General features: G+C 40.8%; 1 protein-coding gene and 2 long non-coding RNA genes across 4 annotated transcripts in view; 2 read left to right on the plus strand and 1 right to left on the minus strand.

Annotated features, from left to right (window-relative positions):
* LOC138846305 (uncharacterized) overlaps nt 1-21,133 on the minus strand; it is a 561,128-nt gene that overhangs the window by 229,557 nt on the left and 310,438 nt on the right. The window lies entirely within an intron of this gene.
* Nucleotides 7,501-10,800, plus strand: LOC127486384 (uncharacterized). Its single transcript, XR_007913107.2, has 2 exons — nt 7,501-7,619; nt 8,530-10,800. It is a non-coding gene; the product is annotated as an uncharacterized lncRNA (long non-coding RNA).
* On the plus strand, nt 19,737-20,962 carry LOC138846299 (L-lactate dehydrogenase A chain-like). Of its 2 annotated transcripts, XM_070061689.1 has the most exons (2): nt 19,737-20,545; nt 20,815-20,962. In XM_070061689.1, the coding sequence occupies exons 1-2, from the start codon at nt 19,859-19,861 to the stop codon at nt 20,938-20,940; spliced, it is 813 nt and encodes a 270-aa protein (XP_069917790.1). In that variant the 5' UTR covers nt 19,737-19,858; the 3' UTR covers nt 20,941-20,962. The 2 variants fall into 2 exon arrangements, with proteins under 2 accessions (XP_069917790.1, XP_069917788.1); XM_070061687.1 differs by having other exon boundaries at nt 19,737-20,962.

Here is a 21,133-nt window from a genome sequence, read left to right on the forward strand (position 1 = left end):
TTGCTGTCTGTAAGAGGTAGTTGGTTCTGAGTATTGAGCTTATATCAATGAATATAAATGGGTGGAATGGATACCATTTCAGGCTGAAATGTTCAGACAGCATGGAAACTTCTAGGTATACTTACAGGGTTTGGTTTTCCAACTGTAACATTTTCCAACTGTAATTGTTTCTTTTTCTTTTCTTTTCTTCTTCTTTTTTTTTTTTTTTTTTGACAGGCAGAGTGGACAGTGAGAGAGAGAGACAGAAAGAAAGGTCTTCCTTTTTCCGTTGGTTCACAATGGCCGCTGCGGCTGGCGCACCACGCTGAGCTGAAGCCAGAAACCAGGTGCTTCTCCTTGTCTCCCATGTGGGTGCAGGGCTCAAGCACCTGGGCCATCCTCCACTGCACTCCTGGGCCAAAGCAGAGAGCTGGACTGGAAGAGGAGCAACCGGGACAGAATCCGGTGCCCAGACCAGGAATAGAACCCAGTGTGCTGGCGCCACAGGCAGAGGATTAGCCTATTGAGCCGCAGCACCAGCTGTACTTGTTTCTCTGCAGTTATTAAATTGATAGTTATGTTTTATCAAGTGTTGTGAAATATTGATATTTTATGTTACCTTGACAAGAAAGGAATGCTGGGAGTTATGTAACTTCACAAAAATTATTTTTACTATAAATATATTTGAAATATACAGTCCTTTGCATGTATTATCTATTTGAAATGAGTTTTATTCTGTGTGTGTGTATCTCACTAAATAAAGTTAGTTTCAAAGATAACAGCAGCACAGGCTTTTATTTTTGCTTTATTCTCTGTCATCAGAACATTAAAGAAGTGGTGAAGAAAGCATTACTGTTCAGAAACTGCTTTATTTGTCTTCATAGAAGTTATCAAAGCACTCTGAAGGTTTCCCACCACTTAAGGAAGGCAGAACAATTTATAAACTATTATCTTTATGAAAAGTGAGGTGTTCTCTCTATTCAACCTTTTTGCTGATTTTAAGTTAAGTATATATCATTATACTGCTGGTATCAAAATGAAAACACTTTGTATAACCAAACTAATTTGGCTAGTCTCCATAAAAGTGATGTGAATATTTTACAGGATTATTGCAGAAGCAAAAGAAAAATGAATATGTAAGCAAATGGGTATGCAATTTTCTCTCTTGCATAAGACTGCTTGGATTCCATGAGCTGCCCCATACTAGTTCCAGCAAAAGGGCAGTGCTCAGAGGCCGGGCTCTACTATAGTCTAACAAAGCTGTCAGGACAATAAGTAATTTTCCCTGAATAGGCTCAAAATTTAGTTTGGTACAATTTTTTAACTGGGAAGGTGATGGGCACAACAGTTCAGATGTCACTTTTTAATTTTTTTATTTATTTGAAAGAGAAAGAGAGAGAGAGTTCTTCCATTCCACTGGTTCCCTCCCCAAATGACCGCAATGGCCAGAGCTGAGATGATCCAAAGCCAAGAGCCAGGAGCTTCTTTCAGGTCTCCCAAGTGGGTGCAGGGGCCCAAGGAGTTGGGCCACCTTCTATTGATTTCCCAGGCCATAGCAGAGAGTGGGATCAGAAGAGGAGCAGCTGGGACTTGAACCAGTGCCCATATGGGATGCTAGGGCTGCAGGCTGGGGCTTTATCCCACTGTGCCACAGCACCAGCCCCCAGATATCACTTTCAATGCCTGTGTGTCATATTAGATGCATAGTTTGAGTCCCTGCTCCTTTGCTTTCTATCACACTCCATCTAATGTGAACTCTGGGAGGGAGCAGGTGATGACTCACGTACCTGTATCTTTGCCACCCACATGAAAGACCAAGACAGGCTTTCAAGTGTCTGACTTCAGTCTGGTTCATCCCTGCCAGTTATGAATATTTGAGGTAGTGAACAAGCTGATAGGAGATCTCTCTGTCTCTACTATCTGTGGCTTTCAAATAAAGTGAAAAACACTTTGAACAAAATGTAAAACTCTTTTTTTAAAAAAACAAATAAAATTAGGGGCCGGTGCTGTGGTTCTCTTGGTTAATCCTCCACCTGCGGCACCGGTATCCCATATGGGCACTGGGGTTTAGTCCCGGCTGCCCTTCTTCCAGTCCAGCTCTCTGCTGTGGCCCAGGAAGGCAGTGGAGGATGGCACAAGTGTTTGGGCCCCTGCACCCGCATGGGAGACCAGGAAGAAGCACCTGGCTCCTGGCTTCAGATCGGCGCAGCGCCAGCCATTGCAGCCATTTGGGGAGTGAACCAATGGAAGGAAGACCTTTCTCTCTGTCTCTCTCTCTCTCACTGTCTATAACTCTACCTGTCAAATAAAAAAAATAAAAAAGAAAAGCAAATAAAATTAAAAACACTTTATTTGAAAAACAATGGAAATTCAAACAAAATAAAAATTCTGGATGGTATAATAAAATCTAAGGTATTAAAAAAAAAAAAAAAAGCAAAACCCTCAAGACCAGAAACCATAAATGATGGGAACAAGTTACATGTGGAGTTTATAGTGATGTTTTCAGATAACTTGAATGAGAAGGCAATAACAACTGCTAGAAAGTTGATCTGAAAATTTGAGTGCGATGAGAATCATAGGTAATAAATTAAGAATGTAGCATTAGACAAGTAATAAAATGAATATATGTCAAAAATATTTTTAAAAAAGATTAAAAACATAAACTACATGCAGGAGAAGAAATAAATGGAGATTTTTTTTTGACAGGCAGATTTAGAGAGAGACAGACAGAGTTAAAAGTCTTCTTTCCATTGGTTCACCCCCCAAATGGCCACCATGGCCGGTGCACTGTGCAGATCCGAAGCCAGGAGCCAGGTGCTTCCTCCTGGTCTCCCATGCGGGTGCAGGGCCAAAGCACTTGAGCCATCCTCCACTGCCTTCTCAGGCCACAGCAAAGAGCTGGACTGGAAGAGGAGTAACCGGGACAGAACCGGTGCCCCAACCCAGACTAGAACCTGGGGTGCTGGCACCGCAGGTGGAGGATTAGACTAGTGAGCCATGGCACTGGCCATAAATGTAGATTTAAGGTTGATTTTAGGTCTTTGCTTGCATATACACCTATTTGTGAATGTGAATCATATACAGGACTCATATGAGACTACTGTAACCACACCATCTGCTGCCCCCTCAGTATTTTCTTTATTCTCAATATTTTTCAAATTCTCAATATAGCTAGCCAAATTCCTGGTATCATATCATTGATTTATATTCTTAGTATTTATGGTGTTTGACAACAAATTTTTTAGATAATTTTTGAAACCAGAGTAGAAGGTTTAGAATAGTGTGAGAGTGGAGACATGCTTAAAGTAGTCTTTTTCATTTGAGTTTTACCTAATTTGATTCTCAAAAATAGTTTAGGTAAGTAATTCTCTTCAAGTGTTTTTAATGGGTATTAGAAATCCTGATTCATGGCTGGCGCCGTGGCTCACTATGCTAATCCTCTGCCTGTGGTGCCGGCACCCTGGGTCCCAGTTGGGGCACTGGGTTCTTTCCAGGTTGCTCCTCTTCCAGTCCAGCTCTCTGCTGTGGCCCAGGAGTGTAGTGGAGGATGGTCCAGGGCCTTGGGCCCTGCACCTGCATGGGAGACCAGGAGGAAGCACCTGGCTCCCGGCTTTGGGTTGGTGCAGCGCACCGGCCGTGGCGGCCATTTAGGGGGTGAACCGATGGAAAGAAGACGTTTATCTCTGTCTCTCTCTCACTGTCCACTCTGCCCGTTAAAAAAAAAAAAAAGAAAGAAATCCTGATTCATATCAGTCACTAGTTAAGTATGTTCATTGTCCCAGCTTGGAGAAATGAATGTGTAGATTACACTCACATAAAAGGTTGGCTAATAGCTTTTATAATGCCCTTCAAAGAGCTTACTGACACTATTTTGCCCTCATTTGGAAAATGAAATATATGAAAATGAAGGATAATTATGTATGTGCAGATTATCCATGAGAACAGCTATAAAGTTTATTATGTGAAATCTCAATAAGCAGAGTTTTGCTCATTTGGACTGTTATGCTTTGGCTTTCTTTCCCTGTTACTGTGTTAAATCAGTGTGCATATGTAGATTCCTGTCTTCCCTTGTGAAATGAGGGCTGGTTTAGATTAGTACTTTTCTACATCTGTTTTCAGATTTCTAAGCATACATTAAGGTAGTTTTGGGGATCTATGTTCTTGGGTCAGAATGTGAAAGAACTTAATTTGTGCAGGGCACATAACTAAAATTTTAACATCATCGACATTAGTAGTATTGCTAAGTATTGTCTTTGAGTCTTACTGTTCCTCATTTTATTCTTGTTGGCTTTGGCTGCTTTGAAAATTTACAGGATGAAACAGAAACTACAGACTGTTGCAACTGAAGGTTTAAGTATTGTTTATTTTACCATAAATTCTATGTGTGTCAGCAGTGCTGGTATTTCTGTCGCTTTGTGTTTAAATACAACCAAATTTCAAATAAAAGAGACAGCTGGCAGTGGATGCTTATCAGCATAGACAGGAATCCAAATAGTGAAGTTTGGCATCCTGAGTTTATTGGTAATCAGTGCCAAATATTTATGAGAGAAAGCAAGATCAGCATCTTTAAGTTCCAATCCATGAAGTTTCTGATTTAAAAGTCCAAAGTTTTGGGGCTGGTGCTGAGGCATAGCAGGTAAACCTACCACCGTAGTGTTGGAATCTCATGCGTGCTGGTTTGAGTCTTGGATGCTCTTCTTCCCATCTAGCTCCCTGCAAATGTGCCTGGGAAAGCAGTGGAGGACGGCCCAACTAATTGGGCCCCTGCACCCATATGGGAGACCTGGAAGAAACTTCTAGCTCCTGGCTTCAGATCAGCCCAGCTCTGCACTGTGGCCATATAGGGAGTGAACTAGTGGATGAAAAAATCTCTCTCTGAGTTTGCAACTCTGCCTTTCAAATAAATAAGTAAAGCTTTGAAAATAAAAAAGTCCAAAATTTAACAACTGCAGATGTGATGTTTTATTTTTTTTTAGTCATAATGTATAACCTTAGAACAAGTAGGTTAAGAACTCACATTGAATACTGGGTAGTACAAAAACAACATGGGATTCATAGGAGATTGCTTAGCATATATACACAAGGAATATTGAGATTGTAGAAAAATGAAATTAAAAGATATGTACTTTGTGCAAAAATATTTAAATCCCTGCATAGTTTTTTCCATAGTACACATTTTCTATTAACTTTTAAGACTCATATCATCCCAGATCTCATAATGAAAATACAGCATTACTTTTTCCTATATGAGAACATTCTATGAGCATCACGGTTATATGATTTCATGAATATTTATTTTTGTTCAACAGTGCATTTCTATCCAGTTTATTTATTTATTTATTTTTGACAGGCAGAGTGTACAGTGAGAGAGAGACTTTCCATTGGTTCATCCCCCAAATGGTCACTGCAGCCAGCACGCTGATCCAAAGCCAGGAGCCAAGTGTTCCTCCTGGTCTCCCATGTGGGTGCAGGGCCCAAGCACTTGGGCCATCCTCCACTGCACTCCCGAGCTACAGCAGAGAGCTGGACAGGAAGAGGAGTGACTGGGACAGAATCTGGTGCCCCAACCGGGATTAGAACCCGGGGTGCCAGCACCACAGGTGGAGGATTAACCTATTGAGCCACGGCGCCGGCCTCTACCCAGTTTAATGAAGAACGATTACTTCCCTTTTTCCATGTCAGACATGTCCAAGGAACAAAGCAGGACTAATGACTGATCTGTTTTTTAGCCCATTTCTGTCATTTAATCTTGCCCATTTGCTTTAAAATTTCTTTGACTTACCAGAAACAAAGGCCAGTTGTCCAAAATCCCCCTCATTGTCATGTTTGTTCTGGATTCTCTTAAGTTGTCCTTGAATATTTTATTCTATACTCTGAAAATCCTTCAGAAACACAATTTTAAAGTGAAATCTTTCTAAGTTCAAATTAAACATGGCATACTCCAAACTTCTAAGGAAACAAACAAAAATTCCCAGACCTATGCAAAGTGTAAATAAGCAGAAGATATTTTTAAATTTCTTTTGTTAAACTAACATTAACATCAATGATGAGGCAAGTGGACCAGGATTTAAAAGCAGCCCTTTCATAAACAGAGATACAAATAGGCTAAGCAAAGTATTATGAAATAATAAATGAAATCATGTATGAAAATATAATAAACTACAAGCAAGAGATAATTAAAAATATAAGATTTGTTAATGTTACCAAGTCATCTAAACAGGTGAAAAATACAAAAAGGAAATCACGTGATCAGTTAGATTACATGTTGAAAAGCATTTAATAGAATTCTGCATCTAGTGAAAAAATACTTGCTATCAGTAAAAATAAACAAACAAACGTGACTTCCTCAATCTGGTCAAGAACAAAGGGAACCTACAACGAACAACACAGCTAATACAGGACCACTGACAGCTTTCTTCCCTGGAAGTAAGCCTGGATCAGGAGGCTGCCACTATTTATCTTCAACTTCCTACTGGAGGGTCGTCAGGGAAATAAAATGGCAAAAAGTAAATCAAAGGTGTAAAGATAATTTCTAAGGAATAAAACTGTCATATAGTATGACACTTACATAGAGATAATTCATAAAAATCTAAAAAAATACAAATAATAAACAAATGTAATGAGATTACTAGAAAGATTTCCACTACTTACTAAGTACCAACAAGAGATAAAAAAAACATTAAAGGGCAAGAAGCAGAGTAGAAAACAAATATCTACAAGAGATAAAACGATTATATTATGTAATAATTGTAAACATTCACAAGATATTTATCAAAATATTATCAAAACCACCACAAATGACACACAGAGAAATGAGTTACAAATATGAAGAAAGGGAAAAGGCCCAGAAGCCAATAAACAGCCAATACTCTCTACCTCACCCTAAGCAGGTTACTGCAGCCTCAGGTGGGATTCTCCCAGGAAGACCCTTGGGGAGGCAGGAGGGTCCCAGCAGGGGACTGGTGAAAGGGTGCAGCCCTGGGGGAGGCCCTTGGCCCCTGAACCCAGGCCTCGCCTCTCTACCATCTGGAGTGGCCTGGAGTTCCCGTCCCTGCTGTAAAGATGCTGATTTGTTGCGTCTTCTGTGTCGTCCATGCTGACGGCTATGCGAGCTGTCCGATCAGACCCGGTGGTGTAAGAAACGTAATCTTGCAGGATTTTGATGTCATAATAGTGCAGTTCCGCCGCCGAGAGAGGTCCGAGGAGCGCGTTCTGAAGAAGAGGGCTCAGATCCGCGATGCTGCGGTGCGGCGAGAGCAGCGGCGGCGCCGGCGGCGGCACCAGGAACGGGCAGTGCAGCTCCTCCAGCTTCCCGCTGACCATGCGGAATCGCCCGTGGTTCTCGTGAAGACGGACGCCAGGAACTTCCGCTCGGCCTTCAGCCCAGACACGGCCATCTTCCCTCATCTCCGGCGGGAGGGGAGCAGGCCCGAGCCCCGTCATGGTCAAGGCCGCGACCTCCCCGCGGGGCGCCCAGGCCCTGCTCCCGGGCTCCGCCTCTCCCCGCGGCCCCGGCCCTCTGTCGGAGCGCGGCAGGAAAATGACTTACTAGTCTTAAATGAACATAAATTTCTGCAGGTCTAACAAGCGCCAGTGTGATGCTGGATCTGCGATTTCATGGAGCCATTCTTTGTGTAGCTGTGAGTCTAGGGCACAGTGTGTCGTTTTTAAATTGTAATTTAAAAACAAGCTCCTAATTGTGTTCTCTCCTTTTATTCACTCTTTGGTTAACTGAATTTCCAGAGAGTATTTCTCAATTTTCATTTAATATAGGTTTCGTTTGTATGATTTGGGGGGAGTTAAGGTTTCTGTTGTCATTTATTACTTAATTTTTGTGAATCTTGCTTTAAATGCAAAATTCTATTTTATGTAGCAAGTGTGATTTCTTTAAAGCCTGGCCACTAATTTTGCAAATAGAAATGCAGAGAAACTACTTGTATGTAAATTTCAAGCCAGGGGCCAAAGCTGTGGCCCAGCCCCTTAATGCCTTGGCCTTCAGCAATGGCATCCCATGTGTTCCCTTTATATCTAAAACACATTTAACTGCTTTCTGTATTTTATCTGGCAAGAAAACTTTCAGTTGTAGTGTAGATTAAATGTAGTGAGTTATAAAAATATGATGTTCTCATTTTAATCTAATTCATCTAAACCTACAAATATGGATTTTTAAAATTGGGTTTATGTTCTCCAAATCTTTATTATTTTGTTGTTTATTTAATATAGCCAACATACCTGGGTAATTGAAATCTTTTATAACTTATGTGTGAGTTTCCAATTGCAATACATTTTGCCTCATTGATTTCTCGTTTGCTGTGTTTTTGTACAATATTTCCTTACTTTTTGCCAAAATATCATAGTTCTTTGTTAAAGGCTTTAAACTTCAGTTACATTCTGTCTAATATTTGGCCCAAGATGCCTTTTTTCCCTTCTGTTTGAGAATAATAATTTTTTTTGTCTAATGAGCCATGATAAAATACTCTGAGATATCCGAACCCATGGTTTCTAATGTTTATCACATCCTTATTTATTTATTTATTTATTTATTGACAGGCAGAGTGGACAGTGAGAGAGAGAGAGACTGTGGCCAGCACGCTGCCACCAGCGCACCACGCTGATCCAAAGCCAGGAGCCAGGTGCTTCTCCTGGTCTCCCATGCGGGTGCAGGGCCCAAGCACTTGGGCCATCCTCCACTGCACTCCCGGGCCACAGCAGAGAGCTGGACTGGAAGAGAGGCAACTGGGACAGAATCCGGCACCACGACAGGGACTAGAACCCAGGGTGCTGGCGCCGCAGGTGGAGGATTAGCCTATTGAGTTGCGGCGCCGGCCCACATCCTCATTTTTAAGTGTACATCAGTTTTGGTTCATTTTAAATTTTACTGTTGTTATTGAAGGGTGGTGGCTCCCACACCAATACTGCTCTAGCTGGGTCTCTAGGATGCCCAGTTCTCCAGGAGCTTCACTTTGTACTTTGATTTCCACTTGTCTCTCCTCTGGAAGCACTGGCAATGATCTCCAGGGGTGTGCCCTCAGGCTGCAGTGTGCACAGTGAGTCAGACAGCTCTGAGCGTAGTTCCATATTGGTTTTCCAGGCTGATACTGGAGCTGCCCGAGCCTGAGAAAGTTGTGATCCCCATCCTGCTGCCTTAGCTTGGCTCTGCTCCTGCTGCAGCTCCAGGTCCTTCAGCCTCTGCACCCCCGGCCTTGATCCTAAGATACCTGAAAAGCTCCCGGCACCAGATCCCTGTGTCGCATGCTGCATCTTGCTGTCCCCACAGTGTGCACTGGCCTTTTCCCTTGGCCCTTGCTGCTCCAGCTGATTTTCTGCAGCAGCCCAGGGCCAGGTCTTGGTTGCTGTAACCTGTGTCCCTCTCTTTGGCCAAACAATTCCATCCATCCTGGGCCTCCAGAAGCAGTTCTTGGATCCCTGATGACTGTTGGCTGAAATCAGGAGCCAGAATCTACACAGCTCAGCATCCTGGTTCACCCCTCAAGTGGCAGCAATAGCCAGAGCTGAGCCAAGCAGAATCCAGGAGCCAGGAGCTTCTTCTGGTTCTCCCACATAGATGCAGGGGCCCAAGCACTTGAGCCACCATCTGCTGCTTGCCCAGGCCATAAACAGAGAGCCGTATCAGAAGAGGAGCAGCCAGCCCATGCACTTGCACCCATGTGGGATACTGGTTCTGCAAGTGGATGCTTAGTCTGCTATGACACAGCACTAGCCCCCGATGTTACCTTTAAAATGTATGTATGTTTGTAGAAAGATTTAATCATTCTAATTACCAAATTATCTTTGGTTATGGTAAAATACTACTCTTTTAGCAATTTTAGATACACAATGCATTATTAATTGCGGCAAACAAGTGGTTTCATAGATTACTATAACATATCCTCCTGACTAACTGAAAATTTGTACCTTTTGGTCAACATTTTTCCTTTCCCCATCCTGCCCCATACCCTAGCCTCTGGTAACCACCTTTCTACTCTCTGTTTCTGTGAGATTTTTTTAATTCCACATATACATGAGATAATACAGTATTTGTCTTTGTCTATTCAGCTTATTTCACAATATAATGTCCTGTAATTTCACCTATGTTTCTGCAAATTGTGGAATTCTTTTCTTTATTAAAGCTAACTAGTATTTCATTACATATATATACACACATAGATATTTTAATTATTCATCCTTTTATTGATACTTAAGTAACTTCTTTATGTTGGTTGTTGTTAACAATGCTGAAATGAGCAGGGGAGTGGGGCTATCCCTTTAATATAATGATTTTAGTTCTTTTGTATATATATCCAGGAACACAGTTGGTGGATTATTTGACAGTTTTCTGTTCTCATTGCTTTGTTTTCCATGATGACTGATGTCCTACTTTACATCCTCATCAACTGCACAATCCCATTTGTCCATCCCTGCTTTTGGTGTCTGCAGATTTAGAGTCCTATCCAAGAAAGTACTGCTCAGAAGAGTAAAGCTTCCACCACGTGTTTTCTTACAGTAGATTTATAGTTTTGGGTATTGCATTTAAGTGTTTCATCAACTTTTAGTTGACTTTTGTATATGACATGGAAAAGAGACTAATTTCATTCTTCTATATTTGCATTTACAGTTTCCCCAAAACCATTTATCATGAGACTATCTTATCCACATTGTGCTTCTTTGATATGTCTGTCAAAAATAAGTTGACTTAAATCCTTGGATATTTTCTCTGGACTTTCCATCCTATTCCATTGGCCTATGTATCTGTTTCATGCTGGTGTCATACTGTTTAATTACAATAGCTTTATAATATATTTTCAAGGGAGAAGTGTGATACCTTCAGTTTTGTTCTTTGGGCTCAAGATTACTATGACTATGTAGTATATTTTCTGGTCCCAAGGAAATTTTAGATTTTTTTTCTATTTCTGAATAAAAGATTGTTTTTATTTTTATAGGAATTGAACTGAATGCATAGATTGCTTTGGGTCATATGCCTATTTTAATAATATTATTCCAATTTATTATGAGAGACTTTTTTAATTTATTTGTATCTTCTTTATTTCATCAATGTATTATAATTTTAGTGTATAAAATATTCACCTATGTGGACACATTATTTCCTAAAACATTATTTCTTCATGCTCCTATATATGGGATGATTTTCTTAATTTCTTTCCCAGATAACATATTATTCATCTGTAGAAACACTAATGATATTTATATTGATTTTAGAACTTGAGATTTCCTGAATTTATTTATTTTCTAACAGTTTTTTATTGGATTCATTATTATCACTGGCAAATAGAAACAATTTTACTTCTTCCTCTTATACAGATGATATTTTTGTTCTTGCCTAATAATTCTCTCTAGGATTTTCAGCATTACATGGAAAAGAAATGGTAAGCATGGACATATTTGTATTATTTCTGATCTTAGACAAAAGACTTTTTAAACTTTTCATCAGTGACTTTAATGTTAGCTCTGCTTTTATTGTTTATGGCTTTTATTGTGTTGAGGTATGTTCTTTCTGTGACAACTTTTAGAGAGTTCCCATGAACAAATTTGAATTTTCACAAGTTGTTTTTCTGCATCTGCTCATATAGTGACAATTTTATGATTTTTATTCTTTATTATGATAATATTGTATATCACACTTATTTTTAAATTTTAATTTAGAATATGCAAATTTAATGTATTTCATATATATAGATTTGGGAACATAGTGATACTTTCCATCCTACCATTCCTCCTGCCCATGGTCCCACTCTTCTTCCTCCTTCCATTCTTATTCCAATTATTTTTACTAAGATATATTTACAGTTAACATTATAGTCATAGGATTAATCCAACAATTAAGAGTTCAACAATTTCAGCATCATTTTTTCTAGATCTGCGAAGAATGTCTTTGGTATCTTGATTGGGATTGCATTGAATCTATAAATTGCTTTTGGGAGAATGGACATTTTGATGATGTTGATTCTTCCAATCCATGAGCATGGAAGATTTTTCCATTTTTTGGTATCCTCTTCTATTTCTTTCTTTAAGGTTTTGTAGTTTTCATCGTAGAGATCTTTAACGTCCTTGGTTAAGTTTATTCCAAGGTATCTGATTGTTTTTGTAGCTATTGTGAATGGGATTGATCTTAGCAGCTCTTTCTCAGTCATGGCATTGCTTGTGTATACAAAGGCTGTTGATTTTTGTGCATTGATTTTATATCCTACCACTTTGCCAAACTCCTCTATGAGTTCCAATAGTCTCTTAGTAGAGTTCTTTGGATCCTCTAAGTACAGAATCATATCGTCTGCAAAGAGGGATAGTTTGACTTCTTCCTTCTTGATTTGTATTCCTTTGATTTCTTTTTCTTGTCTGATGGCTCTGGCTAAAACTTCCAGAACTATGTTAAATAGCAGTGGTGAGAGTGGGCATCCCTGCCTGGTGCCAGATTTCAGTGGAAATGCTTCCAACTTTTCCCCATTCAATAGGATGCTGGCTGTGGGTTTTTTATAAATTGCTTTGATTATATTGAGGAATGTTCCTTCTATACCCAATTTGCTTAGTTTTCATCATGAAAGGGTGTTGAATTTTATCAAATGCTTTCTCTGCATCAATTGAGATAACCATATGGTTTTTCTTCTGCAGTCTGTTAATGTGGTGAATCACATTGATTGATTTGCGAATGTTGAACCATCCCTGCATACCAGGGATGAATCCCACTTGGTCTGGGTGGATGATTTTCCTGATGTGTTGTTGTATTCTATTGGCCAGAATTTTATTGAGGATTTTTGCGTCTATGTTCATCAGGGATATTGGTCTGTAATTTTCTTTCAGTGCTGCATCTTTCTCTGGCTTAGGGATTAAGGTGATGCTGGCTTCATAGAAAGAATTTGGGAGGATTCCCTCTTTTTCAATTGTTCTGAATAGTTTGAGAAGAAATGGGATTAGTTCTTCTTTAAATGTCTGGTAGAATTCAGCAGTGAATCCATCTGGTCCTGGGCTTTTCTTTGTTGGGAGGGCCTTTATTACTGTTTCAATTTCTGTTTCAGTTATGGGTCTATTTAGGTTTTCGATGTCTTCATGGTTCAATTTTGGTAGATTGCATGTGTCCAGGAATCTATCCATTTCTGATAGGTTTTCCTGTTTGCTGGCATACAGGTCCTTGTAGTAATTTCTGATGATTCTTTTTATTTCTGTGGTGTCTGTTGTTACGTTTCCTTTTTCATCTCTGATTTTATTGATTTGGGTCTTTTCTCTTCTTTTTTTAGTTAGTTGGGCCAATGGGGTGTCAATTTTGTTTATTTTTTCAAAAAACCAGCTTCTCGCTTGGCTGATTTTTTGTAATGTTTTTTTGGATTCAATCCTGTTAATTTCTTCTCTGGTTTTAATTATTTCTCTTCTCCTACTAGATTTGGGTTTGGTTTGCTGCAGTTTTTCTAGGTCCTTGAGGTGCGCTGAAAGCTCATTTATTTGGTACCTTTCCAATTTCTTGGTATAGGCACCTATTGCTATAAATTTGCCTCTCAATACTGCTTTTGCTGTATCCCATAAGTTTTGATATGTTGTGTTGTTGTCTTCATTTACTTCCAGAAAGTTTTTGATTTCTCTTTTGATTTCTTGAATGACCCAGTGTTCATTCAGGAGCATGTTGTTCAGTCTCCATGTGTTTGCATACTTTCTGGGGTTTCCTGAGTTGCTAATTTCCAGCTTCATCCCGCTGTGGTCTGAGAAGCTGCATGGTATGATTCTAATTCTTTTAAATTTGCTGAGACTTGCTTTATCGCCTAGTATGTGATCAATCCTAGAGAAGGTTCCATGCGCAAATTGGCAAATTGGCAAACAAAAAAGCGGTCTGCACCCTAATGTTTATTGCAGCTCAATTCACAATAGCTAAGACCTGGAACCAACCTAAATGCCCATCAACAGTAGACTGGATAAAGAAATTATGGGATATGTACTTTTTAGAATACTATACCGCAGTAAGAAACAACGAAATCCAGTCATTTGCAACAAAATGGAGGAATCTGGAACACATCATGCTGAGTGAAGTAAGCCAGTCCCAAAGGGACAAATACCATATGTTCTCCCTGATCGGTGACAACTGACTGAACACCAAAAAGGAAACCTCCTGAAGTGAAATGGACACTATGAGAAATGGTGACTTGATCAGCATAGCCCTGACTGCTAATGGACAACTTAATACATTATCCCTCATAGTATTTTTTTTTGTCTGTTCTACTTAATATGACTGGTTTAATTCTGTAATTATCACACAGTTATTCTTAAGTGTTGAAAATTAACTGAAATGTGATCCCTGTTAAACATAAGAGTGGGAATAAGAGAGGGAAGAGATGTATAATTTGGGGCATGCTCGGGCTGACTTGCCCCAATTGGTAGAGTTGGAAACATACCAGGGGATTCCAATTCAATCCCATCAAGGTGGCATGTGCCAATGCCATCTCACTACTCCAAGTGATCAATTTCAGTTCACAATTGATCATAATGAAAGGACTAAGAGTCAAAGGGAGCACATAAACAAGTCTAGTATCTGCTAACACCAACCGATAGAATAAATAAAGGGGAGAGTGATCCAACATGGGAAGTGAGATACTCAGCAGACTCATAGAATGGCGGATGTCCTAAATAGCACTCTGGCCTCAGAATCAGCCCTAAAGGCACTCGGATCTGGCTGAAAAGCCCATGAGAGTATTTCAGGCATGGAAAGCCAAGACACTCTGGCAAAAAGATCTCTGTGAGTGAGATCCCAGTGGAAAGAACAGGTCTTCAAAGAGGGAGGTGCCTTTCTCTGAAGGGAGGAGAGAACCTCCACTTTGACTATGACCGTGTCTAAACAAGATAAGAGTCGGAGAACTCAAGGGGCTTCCATAGCCTTGGAAACTCATAACTGGTGCATAGGGAGATTACTGATGCCATAAACAGGAGTGTCAATTGGTAAAGTCAACAACAGGAGTCACTGTGCACTTACTCCTCATGTAGGATCTCTGTCCTTAACGTGCTGTACACTGAGGCTTAATGCTATAACGAGTACTCAAACAGTATATTTCACTTTGTGTTTCTATGGGGGTGCAAACGACTGAAATCTTTACTTAATGTACACTAAACTGATCTTCTGTAAAAAAAAAAAAAAAAAGAAAAGAAAGAAATTATCAATTCCCAACTTGACTCTCACTGGGATTAAACAGGACAATAGGTCTGATCTGATTTCATCATCATTTAAAAAAAATCATCTATTATTTTTCACTTTATGTTTCTGTGTGGGAGCAAACTGTTGAAATACTTACTTAAGGTATACTAAGCTGATCTTCTGTATATTAAGATAATCGAAAATGAATCTTGATGTGAATGGAAGGGGAGAGGGAGTGGGAAAGGGGAGGGTTGTGGGTGGGAGGGACGGTATGGGGGGGAAGCCATAGTAATCCATTATTCGTACTTTGGAAACGTATATTCATTAAATAAAAGTTAAAAAAAAAAGAGTTCAACAATTAGTATGAAAAAAAGGTTCCTCAACAGTCAAGATAAGGGCTGTTAAGATCATCACATATCAAAATGTCATTTTTGTTTTTAATTTGCATAGGAAAGCTGCAGAAGAAGACCCAAGTGCCTGGGCCTTGAACCCAGGTAGGAGACCTGGAAGAAGCACGTGCCTCCTCGCTTCAGCCTGGCCCAATCCCAGCCATTGTGGCCATTTAGGCAGTGAACCAGCAGAGAGAAGATATCTCTCTGTCTCTGTGTCTGTCTCTCTCCCTCTAATTAGCCTTATAAATAAATAAAATAATTATTTGCAAAACCTGTATATATGAAATAAAGGAAATCTAGTCCTTTATATAAAGTGATAAAATTTATAAAGACTCTAATCCCGCCGGCGCCGTGGCTCACTAGGCTAATCCTCTGCCTTGCGGCCCCAGCACACCGGGTTCTAGTCCCAGTCGGGGCACTGGATTCTGTCCCAGTTGTCCCTCTTCCAGGCCAGCTCTCTGCTGTGGCCAGGGAGTGCAGTGGAGGATGGCCCAGGTACTTGGGTCCTGCACCCCATGGGAGACCAGGATAGGTACCTGGCTCCTGCCATTGGATCAGCGCAGTGTGCCGGTTGCAGCGCGCCGGCCGCGGCGGCCATTGGAGGGTGAACCAACGGCAAAAAAGGAAGACCTTTCTCTCTGTCTCTCTCTCTCACTGTCCACTCTGCCTGTCAAAAAATAAAAAAAAGACTCTAATCCCACTTCAGAGTGCTTGGTTTGATTCGCAGCTGTTTCCGATGCCAGGTTTTTGCTAATGCAGATGTTGGGAGGCAGTAATGATAGCTCATGATATTGGGCTTCTGACAGGAGTACATTCCCAGCTCTTGGATTCAGCCCTGATACAGCCCTGGTTACTGTGGGTATTTGGAGGAGTAAGTCTGTGGATAAGAGGTTTTCTCTTTTGTCTCTCCTGGCCTACCTGCCTCTCTTTATGTCTCTTTAACTCACACACACACATACAGACACACACAAACATATGTATTTTTTTTTTTTTTGACAGGCAGAGTGGATAGTGAGAGAGACAGATTGAAAAGTCTTTCTTTTCCATTGGTTCACTCTCCAATGGCTGCTGTGGCCAGCATGCTGTGGCCAGCGCACCACGCTGACCCGAAGCCAGGAGCCAGGTGCTTTCTCCTGGTCTCCCATGTGGGTGCAGGGCCCAAGGACTTGGGCCATCCTCCACTGCACTCCCAGGCCAGAGCAGAGAGCTGGACAGAAAGAGGAGTGCCCAGGACAGAATCTGGTGCCCCAACCAGGGCTAGAACCTGGTGTGCCAGCTCCACAGGCAGAGGATTAGCCTATTGAGCTGTGGCGCCGGCCACACATATGTGATTTTTAATATGACAATAATCAAGCAAAGCAACGACTAAAGAATATAACATGATATTGACTCATGTTTGAATAATTCAATTGAAACTCCTGTGAGTTGTTTGAAGTATCAGTGAAGAATGGAATATCTGCCTGAAAATATAACTTAGGAAAAGTCTGCAACACAAACAACCTATAGAGACTGGCTAGAAGAAAAGTATACAGAGCCGTCTGAGAACCTGCAGCAGATTCTGTTCTCCAAAAATTCCTGGTCTGATCCATAAATGCAGTACAATCTCCCAAACGCTGTTTCAGCAATTCCTTAAAAACTTCATTGGCTGACTTGTATATTAGCAGAGGGTAACTCTCACCACTGCAGAATGTTGCATGTTTATTTGTAGGTTGATATTAACTTCTACTATATCATCTATACAACCAATAAAGACCATTTCAGACTTCATATCCCATAGGAATTTAGCAAATTCTAAATTCTGATTTTAATCCTATGTAACAAATATGCCTTTATTGTGGCATCAGAAGACCTGGAGACCAATATACAATCAGCTTTGATGGCTCTAATTTCTTATAACCATGAAAATTTTACCTTATCACATTTATTTGTTTCATTTTAACTTAAAGCCCTCATAAATCTCCTATAATATGATATAAAACAAAATAAGAAATAATCAATCAACTTACTGGAGATGTATTCATTTCCTTTGGTCTTGGAAACATATAGAGGTCTCTACAACTATACCTGGAAGAGAAGGTAAATGCAGGGAATCATGAGAGAATTGGCCTTTCTCCTAGAGTCCACAGTGCTAATGAAGATCATGCAAATACAGAATAACCGACACCTTAGCTGGAGAAACAAAATAAAAATCAACCTCCCTATGGAGAATTAGCACTGTACAATTGAAAACAGGCAGAAGACTTTTGAAAGAGCACACAAAATTAGAGTAATTGGCAGTGATTAAATCTAGTTATCCTTAGGTTAATGGGAATATCAACATATATGATACCAACACACTTTGAAAAGTATTTGCCTACTGGAGTTTACTTTATTAAATAGTGATATTATGAAGAAACCTGGGACTTGCCTGTTGGAGATACAAGGTCTAGGAAAGAATCAGGACAAATCACCAGACTTGAGAAGGTTGAATACAGGTTAGACTACTGCTTGGGGCAACCATATCCCATATGCACATTCTTGGATTGTGTCCTTGCTATTACATACCTAAAATACATAATCTGAGATGATGGATAGGTACTTGGATTCCTGCTACCCTCATATGAGACCCAGATGGATTCCTGCCTCCTGGCTTCAGCCTGGAATAGCCCTGGCTGTTAGGACATTTGGCAAGTGAATTAACCAGCAGATGGAACATCTCTCTCTTCCCTTTTCTCATGCTCTGCCTTTCAAATAAATACTTTAAAAATTACAAATAAAATTACAACAAAAAGCCTCTGTTGATTTTTAATACATCAAATGCTGATACACTTTGCTGAGTGTGGAAAAATTTAATAGTATGCCAAATACAATCAAGAGAGCTTCACATAGATATTATCATGGGCATGATTCATGCCGACTATGTCAGCAAGGATGTCAGCAAGACCACTGCCACTTAAACTGCTTGAACATCATGAGCATTGGTTTACAATTTCTATAAAGTAAATGCTTCTACTTAAAATCCATGGTATCTGACATCTATTAATCATTTGACATTTGTCAACAGACAATATCCTAGAGCACGCTTTGTTACATCTTTCTCATATGGTACAAAGAACCTGACAATTCCTGAGCCACCAGAAAAAACTATCAGGATACAGGGAGTTTCAGGGTTATCTCCAAATACAAAATGCAGAGAGGATAGGTTTCAAACAGTTCACATTCTGGGAATAACAAAGGCAGAATGAAGCAATGGGAGTGTGTAATGGGGTGATATTTCAGATATGACAAGTCAGCCCTTCACTGAAAGTCACATCTCCAAGATCCCTCCAATAAATATCATTTACTAGGCCCTTGTCTATCTTTCTCATCTACTCACATCTTCCTTGCACTCAGGCTTTGGTAGCTTACAGATGAGGTGAGTTAGCATCACTCAATCTTGGTCACCCTGGACCACGGGATCAATAATTGCTTGGGCCATGAAAAGCTAGGGCCTTTACCACTCTAGGACTCCTTTGCCTCTACTATGAAGCTCCAGGGAGAGGGTTTGGCCAGAAGAGTGGATCCTGAATCTTGGGGTCCAAGTCTCCATTCAGCATGAACATTTTGTTAAAAAGAAAACAGACTCATCATCCAGTACCCTAATTTTCCTCATAGAATCAACTGTCTTTGGACAATATATTTGGATAAACTTATTAAACTCAAACAAGGGTACTGGGAAGGCCACACATAGGAATGAACCAGAAGCTTCATTGACTGATGAGACATGACAAAACCCCACAAATTCAACTGCCTCATAGTAACAGATCTCATACACACTGTATGGTGATTTTGCTGGAAATTTGGGGGAATGTTTCACTCGTATTTATAATGTTCTAATGCTTCATTGGATAAGCCAAAATGGCAAATGACTAAATCAGTTATAAAACTTGTGCTATGGTTTGAAAATTTCTTATCAAAAGTGCTTGGTAACAGGGGCTGGAATCGTGATGTGGTGGATACAACTGCCGCCTGCAACACCAGTATACCATGTGGGCAAGAGTTTGTGTCCCAGAGACTCCACTTCAATCCAACTCCCCGATAATGACCTAAGAAAAGCAATAGAAGATGGTCCAGGTGTTTGGGCTATTGCTACACACGTGGGAGACTTAGCTGATGCTCTTGACTTTGGTCTGGCCCATCTCTGACTTTTTCAGCCTTCAGGCAAGTAAACCTTGGAAGATCTACCTGCCTTTCCCCAATACCACCTGTAGCTTTTTCAAACAAAAAAGTATTTAAGAAATACTTGAGTGCTGGAGCCGCTGCCGCCGAGCCCGGGTCCCATTACCGAGCGCCCCTCACGCCTGTCCGACGTGCACTCCCGATTCCTTTTGGTTCCAGGTCCAAAATGGCAGCTCTCAAGGATCAGCTGATTTACAACCTTTTGAAGGAAGAACATGTCCCCCAAAATAAGATCACGGTTGTGGGGGTTGGTGCTGTGGGCATGGCCTGTGCCATCAGTATGTTAATGAAGGACTTGGCGGATGAACTTGCTCTTGTTGACGTCATGGAAGATAAACTGAAGGGAGAGATGATGGATCTCCAGCATGGCAGCCTTTTCCTTAGAACCCCTAAAATTGTCTCTGGCAAGGACTACAGTGTGACGGCCAACTCCAAGCTGGTGATCATCATGGCTGGGGCACAACAGCAAGAGGGAGAAAGCCGTCTGAACTTGGTGCAGCGTAATGTGAACATCTTCAAATTCATCATTCCCAATGTTCTCAAGTACAGCCCCAACTGCAAGTTGCTTGTTGTTTCCAATCCAGTGGACATCCTGACCTATGTGGCCTGGAAGATAAGTGGCTTTCCCAAAAACCGTGTGATTGGAAGTGGTTTCAATCTGGATTCAGCCCGCTTCCATTACCTGATGGGGGAAAGGCTGGGAGTTCACCCACTGAGCTGTCACGGCTGGATCCTTGGCGAGCATGGAGATTCAAGTGTGCCTGTGTGGAACGGCATGAACGTTGCTGATGTCTCCCTGAAGACTCTGCACTCAGAGTTAGGCACCGATGCAGACAAGGAACAGTGGAAACCGGTTCACAAACAAGTGGTAGACAGTGCTTATGAGGTGATCAAGCTGAAGGGCTACACATCCTGGGCCATTGGATTGTCTGTGGCAGATCTGGCAGAAAGCATAATGAAGAATCTCAGGAGGGTGCATCTGATTTCCACCATGATTAAGGGGCTCTATGGAATAAAGGAGGAGGTCTTCCTTAGTGTTCCTTGCGTCTTGGGACAAAATGGGATCTCAGACGTTGTGAAGGTGACTCTGACCTCTGAAGAAGAGGCCCACTTGAAGAAGAGCGCAGACACGCTTTGGGGAATCCAAAAAGAGCTGCAGTTTTAAAGTCTTTGGATAATGTCCTACCACTTCACTGTCTAGGCTACTACAGGGTTTTAGTTGGAGGTTGTGCATGTGGTCCTTTTTAATCTGATCCATGATTAAAGCAGTGAGATCATGATGGCCTAGGGAGGGAAAAAACCATGTTTCCTAAAGTTAGAAATAGAATGGTTTACAAAATCCGACAGCTACATCCAGGTACTGGGTGACACTGACTTTGTGTCATCCTGAGCTGGTCAGCCTAAGTTATAGTTCCCCACCTCTGAGGTGCCACTGCCTGTG

This window comes from Oryctolagus cuniculus, chromosome 17, assembly GCF_964237555.1.
Source record: "Oryctolagus cuniculus chromosome 17, mOryCun1.1, whole genome shotgun sequence".
Lineage (NCBI taxonomy): Eukaryota > Metazoa > Chordata > Mammalia > Lagomorpha > Leporidae > Oryctolagus > Oryctolagus cuniculus.